Source organism: Polypterus senegalus, chromosome 8, assembly GCF_016835505.1.
Source record: "Polypterus senegalus isolate Bchr_013 chromosome 8, ASM1683550v1, whole genome shotgun sequence".
Lineage (NCBI taxonomy): Eukaryota > Metazoa > Chordata > Cladistia > Polypteriformes > Polypteridae > Polypterus > Polypterus senegalus.
Window position 1 is genome coordinate 167,359,762 of NC_053161.1, and position 12,192 is coordinate 167,371,953.

General features: G+C 38.8%; 1 protein-coding gene across 1 annotated transcript in view; it reads left to right on the plus strand.

The window, feature by feature from the left end:
- The window catches only part of LOC120534458 (gastrula zinc finger protein XlCGF52.1-like), a 40,843-nt gene extending 33,064 nt beyond the window's left edge, over positions 1–7,779 (plus strand). Inside the window, exon 3 of the mRNA XM_039762047.1 lies at positions 6,689–7,779. Coding sequence (XP_039617981.1) covers positions 6,689–7,455 — 767 coding nt within the window. The 3' untranslated portion in view covers positions 7,456–7,779. The remainder of the gene's footprint in view (positions 1–6,688) is intronic.
- Positions 7,780–12,192: the final 4,413 nt, after the last annotated feature.

A 12,192-nucleotide genomic window follows, 5' to 3' on the forward strand; every position in this document is an offset into this window, starting at 1 on the left:
GAGAGCCTCATAATGCTGAAGAGTGTTTCCTCTGAATTAACAGCACAGAATAAACAGGAACTGCATGTAAAATAATTGCAGACCCCTGTCTTGATGCATTAAACATTTATTTCAACATAAAGTTTTTAACCTTAGAAAGATAAATAAATAAAAGTAAACATCACATCCCTACTTTTTTTTTTTTTCTTTTTTTTATTTTATTTTATTTTATTAAGGGTGTCACAATGGGTAGTGCTGCTGCCTCGTAGTTAGGAGACCCGGGTTCGCTTCCCAGGTCCTCCCTGCGTGGAGTTGGCATGTTCTCCCCTTGTCTGCGTGGGTTTCCTCCTACAGTCCAAAGACATGCAGGTTAGGTGCATTGGTAAACCGAAATTGTCCCTAGTGTGTGCCCTGAGGTGGGCTGGCACCCTGCCCGGGGGTTTGTTCCTGCCTCGGGCCCTGTGTTGGCTGGGATTGGCTCCAGTAGACCCCCGTGACCCTGTAGTTAGGATATAGCGGGTTGGAAAATGGATGGATGGGCGATTTTATTAAAATCACACAGCATTCCATACAAATAGATAAATTTTTACAAAAATAGGATTGAAAACAAATCAACTCCCACCCCTGAGAAAAAGAGCATGGCAAGCAGAGTTAAACTTCACGCTGGTAAAAATAAGTAAATAGATGAATTAATACACGGATTAAGATAAATGGAGATGAAAAAGAAATGGGTAGAGAATCTGCTTCCTCAGTGCTTTAAGAGCTTATTCTAAAATGTTATTGATCAGATCCTTCCAGGTTTTGAAAAAGTTTTGCATAGATCCTCTAAGTGAGAATTTTATTTTTTCCAATTTCTAATAATATAAAACATCAGTTACCCACTGACTTAAAAGAGCAGAGTCAGGATTCTTCAAGTTGAGCAAGACAAGTCTACATGCCAATAGTGCAGTAAAGGCAATCCCAGTTTGTTTGTCGTTCTCCACTTTAAGCCCCTCTGGGAGTCCACCAGACACAACTGTTAGTGGGTTAGGAGGGATTGTGACACCAATGCTGTCTGAGAGGCCTTTAAAGATTTTTGTCCAGAATGATGTTAATTTGATGAAGGCCCAAAACATGTGACCCAGTGAAGCTGAGACTTGATTGCAGCATTCACAGGTTGGATCTTGCCCTGGAAACATTTTGGACAATTTTAAGAGAGAGCAATGTGCTCGATATATAATTTTGAGTTGAATAATTGTATGCTTTGTGCATGTGGAGCTCGAGTGAATTCTCTGCATTGCTACCTTCCACTCCTTTTCTGAGATGTTGAGTTAGAGATCCTTTTCCTATTGTCCTCTTGGATCTTTCAAAGGAAGGGACTGTAAAATGGTTTAGTGTAGAAGGAAAATTTTTTATATTAGCAGATAATAGCAAATTAACACATAGAGCCATAAAAAGTAATTAAAAGCTTCTAAAATATTAAGATTAGGCATAAATTAGAATGTTAAGCAAATAAGATAGGTCTAGCAAATAGTTAACTAAAAAAATCAGTTATATTGCATTATTTTTTAGGCTTACAGTGAAATTTCCAGAGTAAGAAAAGAACAGCAAATTGATACACCGAGACCAGTTTTGGACAGGATAAGAGTTTGAGAACACCTGTGATTCAAGTCTAGGAAGCGATAGCACAGAGAAGATGCCTCTGAAAGCAGCTGGGCTGATGAATCAGCAGAAAGGCAACAAAAGGCTTTTGCTGTAAGCAGGGTCACGCTGATCTAATGCGTGAAGAGAAAATCTTAGCAAATTCAGGCCTTAACAAAAATATTAGAAGAATATATTAGCAATTAACTTTAGTGTAGAAATTAAGACAAATCAACCATGCCAAGCAATGATTAAATGAAAGCACATACTATACTTCTTTTTAATTAAAGCTTAAGCTTCAGGTCACAATTATAAAAAGTTTGGAAGGCTTAAGAGAGGAAACGATGAGAGGAAACCCATATATGGAATTGAAGCCTTGGCCAGTTAGAGAAAATGGGAACAGCATAGAAAAATAACAAATTCCATAAGGGGGCCAGTGATAGGAAAAGTAAGGAGATAATAAGGGTTCCCATGGAAACTCGAGGTTCGGCCGGTCAGGAATAGAAGGGAGTCAGAGAAGATGGGCAAAAGAGCTCATTATAGCGAGGTCAGAAAAGATAGGAAATTACATAAGTAAAGCCCAAAGATGGTAAAAGGAAGCCATCCACCCAGTCTTAGACCAATCAAAATAAGCCGAACAGACACCAAGAGGAATAATAGACAGTAAAACCAGGTGCAGAATGAGGTAAAAATGATAAGAAATTGTTATAAAAACTTCAATGGCTGTAATGATCGGCGCTCAATCTCATTCGGCCGAATTGGGTTGAGTCCGTGTGGTTGGTTTATTGCAATAAAGCCTTAAAACTCTGTCTGTCTATCTCGAGTCCTAATAGCCTTTATTTTTAGGTAAAAAGCCTTCTGATGATGAATTTTTCGCCACAACAATAGCTTGTATGTTTGCTGCCCGTAATAAATCTGAAAGTTAGGTAGAGCCATGCCACCTTCTGTCTTAGGTCTTTGTAGGGTCGCTCTTTGGATATGTGGGTGTTTTGAATTCCAAATAAATGAGGTTATTGTTGAATGTAATTGCTTAAAATGATTTATCGATGTTTATTGGAGTGTTTTGAAATAAAAAGAGAAGCTTAGGAAGAATATTTATCTTAACAGTGTTAATTCTTCCAGCTAGAGTGAGGTGAAGGGTTGACCATCTATGCAAGTCTTGCTTAATTTTTTCCATACAGACATAAAAAATTTGTTGATAAAGAGCTTTATGTTTACTTGTGATGTTTACCCCGAGGTATTTAAACTGGTCTGCGATGATAAAAGGGAATGTGTCCAATCAAATATTGTGTGCTTGAGAATTCACTGGAAAGAGCACATTTTTAGTCAAATTAATTCTGAGACCAGAGATCTTTTGAAATTCTGTTAGTGTTGTTAGGACTGCAGGCACAGAATTTTGTGGGTCTGATATATACAGTACCATATCATCTGCATATAGAGAAACTTTCTATTCCATTCCTCCTCTGATTATTCCCATTTTCTGATTAGCATTTCGACAGTGAACTGCCAGTGGCTCAATGGCGATTGCAAAACGCAGTGGTGACAAGGGGCATCTTTGTCTAGTAGCATGTTTTAGTTTAAAGTAGTCCGAATTAATGTTGTTAATACAAACTGAAGCTTCTGGATTGGTATACAGTAGTTTGATCCATCCACAAATGTTTGGGCCAAACCCAAATTTCTCCAATCACATCCCTACTTCAAACACAACGGTTTACAGATTTATACTTATTAATGTCTTTGTAATTTCGAAATAAAATACTTCATTACGTTTTTTTATATTGACTCACTTGCAATTCTGGAATACATGCTTACATGTATTTTGTGGTTTTTCATCCACGTTTGCTATAAAGCCAAAGGATTTCCTGCCATCACTCCAGCTGCCCTCTTTGTCAGTTAATGGTGGCAAAGGCTCAGACACTACTGAAGTCTCCGTCGTCTTCTGCGAGTGGATGGAAACAGGGCTGCAACTTCAATCGGAAGTGAACCGGAAGTGCATTTGTGACGTACGCTCTAGAATCAGTACCATGAAAAATGAGTATTGACGTAATTTTAAAATGTTAAACTTGATACTTTTAATAACCCTGATTGAGTGTTCTGTTGGAAAGCAACAAATCATTGTTTTTCACAAATGTTATGCTTTGAAGATTTTGATGATGATGTTTTTGTTATACAGCAACATTTATTACACTTGTAAACATTGATTGCATTAGATCAAAACAGGACAGTGTTATATTTGGCTACAAAGCAACTCTTAACACAGTGCATTAGAAATGTAGACGGGGTAAAGCATGAGGTGGCAAAAAAACAATTTTAAATAATGTGAGACAAGACACCTCTTCACCCTGATGTCCTGTCTCTTCTCATAAGCATCTCCATGTTGTTCTTTTTTTTTAATGATTATTGCCACTGCATTCACTTTACTATTATAATCAATCAACATGTATGTAAAGACAATGGGTGTCTGTGTTGCAGTGACACACATAAAACAAGACAGCATTGAATGAAAGTTACGATGGTTAGTATCAGTACAAGTTACAGCAGATGCTCTGGGTAACGTGATTGCTCAGGGGTAGGGGAAACATTAAATGTGTTAGTTATGTAAGTGGAAGATGGGTTATGAATAGTTTAGAAAGGACAACAGTTCAGTATGTCATTAATTCTACTTACATAAGTGATTTGTTCTGCTGTGCTGCAGTGAGAATGACTTTTTATTTACGTGTCCCTACTCTGGTTTTGACAAGATGCATTCACAAGGAACAGGTATTGCTGGCACAGATGTTTCTTTGAAAGTCTGGATCCAGATGTGCTTATGCAGCTTCTCTTTGTTGCCAGTACTCAAGAGAATCTACATGACAACCTCTATGGGCATCTACAAGGTATTTGTTCACCACCATGGTGACATCAGCAGTAAGAGGTTCCCATGAATTGTGGAAAATGCTGCTGCTGCTGTTGACGGAGCTGAAGTTGATGTCAACAGCACTGGTTCTGTTTGAAAGGCCATTGTAACCGGTTACACTGCACATGCTTTTGTTTACATTCCACTTTGAAATGAACAATAAATATTTACTACAGATTACAAATCAGTGCAAACTAACAGTACTTACTGTGGGGTGTCATGAGAACAGTGTGGTTCACAAACTCTGAAGTATCTCTCAGAATCTCTGACGTGATTGAAACTGCCAGACCTAAAAGTGTGTCAAAGTGGGCAGGGCCAGCACCACAAGAAATTCAATATGGTGTTACCGGCAAATTGTTACAGTGATACCTTCAGATACGAGTTTAATTTGTTCGGTGACTGAGCTCGTAAGTCAAAATGCTCGTATCTCAAATCAATTTTCCCCATTGAAATGAATTGAAATGAGATTAATTCGTCCCATCCCCCAAAAAACCACCCCGATTTTTTGTTAAATGTTTTCAGCATAAGAAAAATTTTATTTATAATGAACAAATATTGTATACAAACAAAATAAAACCTAATACATAAAAGAGAAACTCACGAAATAAACAGATGTTGGTGAAGCCGATTAGCGTATTGTAATGTTTTTTCTTTCACTTCACTTTTGCTTAACTTAGTTTTCTTCTTCACTAGTTTTTTTCACTTTCATTCACAGGGTGTTTCAATGGAAACCTGTCCAAGGAGCTTTGTTTAGTCCTCCCCTTTAGAATGTTTCTGAAATGAGTTAGGCAAGTGTCATTAAATAGCACCGCTGCACGATCAGTTGTAACTTTTTCAGGGTGTTTCTTTTCTTTAAAGTTCAAAACTTTTTCCCACATTGCAAACAGTTCCTTTTTCTCACTTTAAGAGATAACTTCCTCCGCAATACCGATCTCCTGCAGAACCTCCGTATGTTGCTGCGTCTGAAGTTCCGTCAACTCCTCTGTTGTCTGTTCCTCGGAATGTGCAGCAACAAGCTCTTTGATGGCTCATATTTAGAATTTTGGCTCGTAACTCAAGGCAAAAAATCGACCTAGTGACGGCTCGTATCTCAAAAAAGTCGTACGTTGGGGCACTCGTATCTCAAGGTACCACTGTATCTCTCTTTGTCATGGCAAAATGTATTGAAAAGAAGGTTGTTATTATTATATGCACGCATCCTTGTGCAAAGTATCGTTATGAATTTGTTAAAGATATTTGAATTCCACATCAAATTAAGAGATTTCTTGCGTGAATCTTTCGTGGCATGTCTCAAAAGTATTTGTTAACCTAACTAAATATCATTTCAGTGTTTGCACAGTACTTCATGTTAGAATAGCTCCTGTGGGACATGTTAAAAGTCCATGAGGACAATTCAAGGCCACCAACTGAGCGATCTGACTTTGGTATTGTAAATAATATAACAAGAGTTTCTGTGCCTAAATATCTCGTGACATGCACATTTGAAACACACCTCGAAGCTATGTTTTAAAGCATCTGTGCTTTGAAAGCTTGACACAGTTTTCGACATTACTACCAGTATCTGTTAGATAAGATATCCTGAGTTTTCTCACCTAATTATTTTTCTTCCAGACTACTGCAGCTCCTGAAGGCTTATACAATTAATATATTGCCATGTTCATTCAGTACACTTTGGAGTGACTTTGCTTTAATTGCAGAGAAATGTTGGTGCACACTCTGATTAATAAAAGTGCATTTCACATGTTTGGCATGGCACACTCTCTTACTCTCTTTTATAAATGAAACTTTAATATCTTGAAAACTGAAGATGACACTTTTTATCTCCATTAATCAAATGAAATAAGAACAAAATGTAATTATGAATAACATTTTGAGAGTTTTATGTCAAAATCTTGATGCAGGTCTATTATTTAGTTTATAAAATATAGCCAATAATCTTTTCAGTTGGGTCTGTCACAGGTGATTTATTTAGTTTAGTCTCATAAATTAATGGCTCCAGTGATTGTGCTCATGTGATGAGTAGCTGTAACACAGAAGGCCAAATTATCAAAGTGAGATTAAAGTTTTGAGATTGCTTATGCCTGTCAGTGGATGTTTATAATTTTATCCAGCATTTGATGTTGTGACTTAATGTCAGTAAAAGTGCAGTGGATTGAAAAATAAACTTGTATTTTCTTCTTTAACTTCTTACAGGAAACAAATCTCATAGCTGTTCTGAATGTGGGAAACAATTCAGGTACAGGAGTCATCTTCGGAAACACCTTAGAAGTCACACAGGAGAGCAGCCATATTGCTGTAGTGAATGCGGAAAACTGTTTTCACAAAGTAGCCATCTTCAGAGCCACAAAAGAATTCACACAGGAGAGAAGCCATATTGTTGTTCTGAATGTGGTAAACAATTCTGTCGTAGCAGTAGTCTTCAGAGCCACAAAAGTATTCACACAGGAGTGAAGCTGTATTGCTGTTCTGAATGTGGCAAACAGTTCTCCCGAAACAGTCATCTTCAGTGCCACAAAGTAATTCACACAGGAGAGAAGCCATATTGCTGTTCTGAATGTGGGAAGCTATTCGCTAAAAAGAGTTGTCTTCAGAGCCACACAAGAGTTCACACTGGAGAGAAACCATTTCGCTGTAATGAATGTGGCAAACATTTTTCAGAAAGGATCGGCCTTCATAGACATAAAAGAATTCACACAGGAGAGAAGCCTTATTGTTGTTCTGAATGTGGCAGACGATTTGCTCAAATGAGCAGTCTTAAGATACATTCTACAATTCACACGGGAGAGAAACCTTATTCTTGTTCTGAATGTGGCAAACGATTCTCACAAAGCAGTAATCTGCTAGGCCACAAAAGAATTCACACTGGAGAGAAACCTTACAGCTGTTCAGAATGTGGCAAACAGTTTTTGCAAATAGGCACTCTTAAGAGACACAAAAGTGTTCACACTGGAGAAATATGAAATGGACACACTCGAATGAATGTTCATTACTCAGAAATGGAACGTATTTAAAACTAACCAATTCTCAAACAAGCATATGCAAATAATAAAGGGAGGAGTTTTGCAAGAGTTAAGAATGAAATGAATTGAGGTGCAGGAGACAAACTGACAAGGACAACCTGTGTGCCACACAAACTGCCAAAAGACAACAAGAGACGTTGACTGCAAACATTCCAGACACAGAACAGCCAGAAATGGAAAAACCTATTAAGACACTAGCAGAAACTCAAGAAAATTAAAAAAAAAAATAATAATAAAATGAAGGCACCTAAAGACCATAGCCCATTCCCCAACCAAAAAATGGAAAAGACATCATCAATAGAGGACAATGAAATTAAGGAAATCAAAGAACAGCTTTTGGACCTTGATGGTATGGACCAACATGTGGAAATCTATAGAAGAGAGAGTCTAGCAAGAATATCATTAAGCAACACAACACATTGTATTATAGCCATTAATCAAGGCCTACATGGAAGACACAAGATCTCATAAAGTTCTAGCAAAAATATAACAACTGAAACTACAGTACTGTATGTGAGGACTTGAACTTCTCAGTTATCATCAACAGACTTAGATTGTTGGCAGATGCCCAGAAACTAAAGAGGTGCAAACAAAAATGGAATGAAAAGATGCAAAACAGATTATTCAGGGAATGTTACCTGGGGGCACAGTGGAAACAACTACATCACCAGAGAGATTACAAAAAAGAGACTAAATGTTCTGGAGAAACGTATATAAGGAGGCCTGGTTAGGAAAAATCCTGAAAGACATTGAAAACAAACAAACAAACAGAATGGAATGGCCTGAGGTGACTTCTAAGGAAGTATATGAGATGAGACGCAAAAGTAACCAGATTGGTAAAAGAAAAAATATTTATTGATGAATTACCATTCTAAACATTGTCACCTACGTATTCCCCCTCCCGATCTCTACACCGCTCCGTACGTATCTTCCATTGATTGAAACAGTGCTGGAAGCCTTCTTGCTTGAGGCTCTTCAGCAGGCTTGCTGTTGTTGTCTTCACTTCATCCACTGAAGAAAAATGTGTTCTCTTCAGGTCACTTTAGATTTTCAGGAACAAGTAAAAATTACAGGGAGCTAAATTTGGGCGAATAGGGGGGATGATCGAGGACAGGAATGTTTTTGTCAGTCAAAAACTATTTGATGGAAAAAGAGAAAATTTGCAAGAAATTTGATGTTGATTCTCTGTTCGTTTTTTTTTTTTTTTTTTTACACCTGACCTTATAGTGGCAACTTATGTAGCAATTGTCGTGTAAATACAGACTGGGCTGTTCACAGGATATACCTAGCCGGTCAGTGGTTTAAGAGGGCATGTAGGAGGGGATAAAGTTCTATGATTCATGTCCGGCCGACCTTCAGATGGTTTTCCAGGAAAGCCCCAAGCCCAATCCGGTTATTTGTGTGTCTCACCTTGGAGGAAGGAATACATCAGCAGAACAAAAAGCATCTTCTGGACATTCCTTACCACACATAACGAAATCCAAGCTATAAATCACTTTGTAATCCCTGTGCTATCCCACAGTTTTGGTGCAACCAACAGGCCCCAACATGAGCTTCATAAACTAGACACCAAATCCAAACAAAATGCTGCATGCATGTCAACTCATCAAAAAATGAATGTATTCCAAGAGTCCATATACAAAAATCTGAAGGAGGGTTTGTGCCTAATTGAAACCGACTAGACTTTCAAATCAGCAATAAATGGACCATAAACTTACCTGGTGAACGTCAGAATTCTCGAATGTCCTAAAACTACTGAACCACTAAGTAAGAATACCCACAACAGCATCCATAATCAAACTAGCTGAGCGAATGAGGAAAAGTTAGAAACTTTCCAACTACTTGCACAGATGGCCACAGCACAACATACCAAGCAACAGAAGGAAGAATTAAAAAAATTAAATGAGCAAGAAAAAAAAAAAAATGCAGTGATAAGTTTGCTGCCCTTTTGGACCCAAAACTTACACATGCATGGCTCACAAGGCACAAATTCCGAAAAAAGATGAATCATGGCTGTACAATACAGTGGGCTTGCATTGTTAAAGGCAGCAACAGAAGACTGCATAACCAATAAGAGGAATTTCTGCCGAACTGCTTGGAACAGTCACACATCTCATTGCTGGGTGTGAGGCACTGAGGTAGTACAACAAATTGTCCAGGCTCATAACTAGAAAATCTAAGAATTGCAGCTTACCAGCACCAGAAAGACCCCAGGATCACAATCCTGACCACATAATAGGAACAATTAGGAGATGATTGTCCCTTGGGACACACCAATACCAGCTGATAGAAAAATAGATAACAAAGAAAAGGAATATACAGTTGTGCTTGAAAGTTTGTGAACCCTTTAGATTTTTCTATATTTCTGCATAAATATGACCTAAATCATCATCAGATTTTCACTCAAGTCCTAAAAGTAGATAAAGAGAAACCAGTTAAACAAATGAGACAAAAATATTATACTTGGTCATTTATTTATTAAGGAAAATGATTGAATCTATACTAATAAAAGGCAAAGCCCTCACTGACTGACTGTCTGACTCCTCACTAATTTTCCAACTTCCCGTGTAGGTAGTAGGCTGAAATTTGGCAGGCTCATTCCTTACAGCTTACTTACAAAAGTTGGGCAGGTTTCATTTCGAAATTCTACGCGTAATGGTCCTAACTGGAAGCTATTTTTCTCCATGTACTGTAATGGAGTTGAGCTCGAAAGCCGGGGGGGGAGCGGAGTTTCATGTGACATCATCACGCCTCCCACGTAATCATGTGAACTGACTGTCAATGCAGTGCATAGAAAACCAGGAAGAGCTCCAAAAAGCTCTGAAGAAAACATGCATTATATAATTGAGAAGGCAGTGAAACAATAAGAAGCGAGCGAGTTACATATACAACCATATTCATGAGTGCTGCTACTTCGGAAACAAAGAACGATGTAAACCTACACTTTAAATTAAGTTCATAGACAGGCTGCCGCTGGCGTTTCTCGTGCCCACGGGTAATGCGGGATACAAGTTTAATGAGAGGACGCAGGATATAAACGAGAGTTTTGATCACTTTGTAACTAAGTTCAAATTGCAGGTAAAGGGCTGTGCTTATGAAAATTCCGAGAGACTGCGTTTGTGGGGGATTGACAGTTAAGGCGGGTGGGGGAGTCACGTCATCATCTCCCCTCCCATTCACCTCATTTCGCTCTGAGCTGAGCTCCGCAGCTAACGCTGTGTTATGGAAGCGACTTTGTGACGCTGCCACCAAATACTCACAGAAAAATCCCAAGTTAATACACACGCTGTCTCTAGAGTTTCTCCACACTGAATCCTCCAGGCACTACTTACAAAAGGTTACATTGACAATCGTGTTACGTTATTTTTAAAATTTTTCCTTTTCTTTTTCATAACTTCTTTAATACACTACTTCTCCGCTGCGAAGCGCGGGTATTCTGCTAGTATTACGTATTTGTGAGTGGCAAAAGTATGTGAACCTTTGCTTTCAGTATCTGGTGTGACCCCCCTTTGCAGTAACAACTGCAACTAAACGTTTCCGGTAACTTTTGATCTTTCCTGCACACCGGCTTGGAGGAATTTTAGCCCATTCCTCCGTACAGAACAGCTTTAACTCTGGGATGTTGTTGGGTTTCCTCACATGAACCTCTCGCTTCAGGTCCTTCCACAACATTTCAATTGGATTAAGGTCAGGACTTTGACTTGGCCATTCCAAAACATGAACTTTATTCTTCTTGAACCATTCTTTGGTAGAACGACTTGTGTGCTTAGGGTCGTTGTCTTGCTGCATGACCCACCTTCACTTGAGGTTCAGTTCATGGACAGATGTCCTGACATTTTCCTTTAGAATTCTCTGATATAATTCAGAATTCATTGTTTCATCAGCCTTCCTGGCCCAGATGCAGCAAAACAGGCCCAAACCATGATACTACAACCACCATGTTTCACAGATAGGATAAGGTTCTTATGCTGGAATGCAGTGTTTTCCTTTCTCCAAACATAACACTTTTAATTTAAACCAAAAAGTTCTATTTTGGTCTCATCCGTCCACAAAACATTCTTCCAATAGCCTTCTGGTTTGTCCACATGATCTTTAGCAAATTGCAGACGAGCAGCAATGTTTTTTCTGGAGAGCAGTGGCTTTCTCCTTGCAACCCCGCCATGAACACCATGGCTGTTCAGTGTTCTCCTGATGGTGGACTCATGAACATGAACATTAGCCAATGTGAGAGAGGCCTTCAGTTGCTTAGAAGTTACCCTGGGGTCCTTTGTGACCTCGCCGACTATTACACGCCTTGCTCTTGGAGTGATCTTTGTTGGTTGACCACTCCTGGGGAGGGTAACAGTGGTCTTGAATTTCCTCCATTTGTACACAATCTGTCTGACTGTGGATTGGTGGAGTCCAAACTCTTTAGAGATGGTTTTATAACCTTTTCCAGCCTGATGAGCATCAACAACTGTTTTTCTGAGGTCCTCAGAAATCTCCTTTGTTCGTGCCATGATACACTTCCACAAACGTGTGTTGTGAAGAGCAGACTTTGATAGATCCTGTTCTTTAAATAACACAGGGTGCCCACTCACACCTGATTGTCATCCCATTGATTGAAAACACCGGACTCGAATTTCACCTTCAAACTAACTGATCATCCTAGAGGTTCACGTACTTTTGCCATTCACA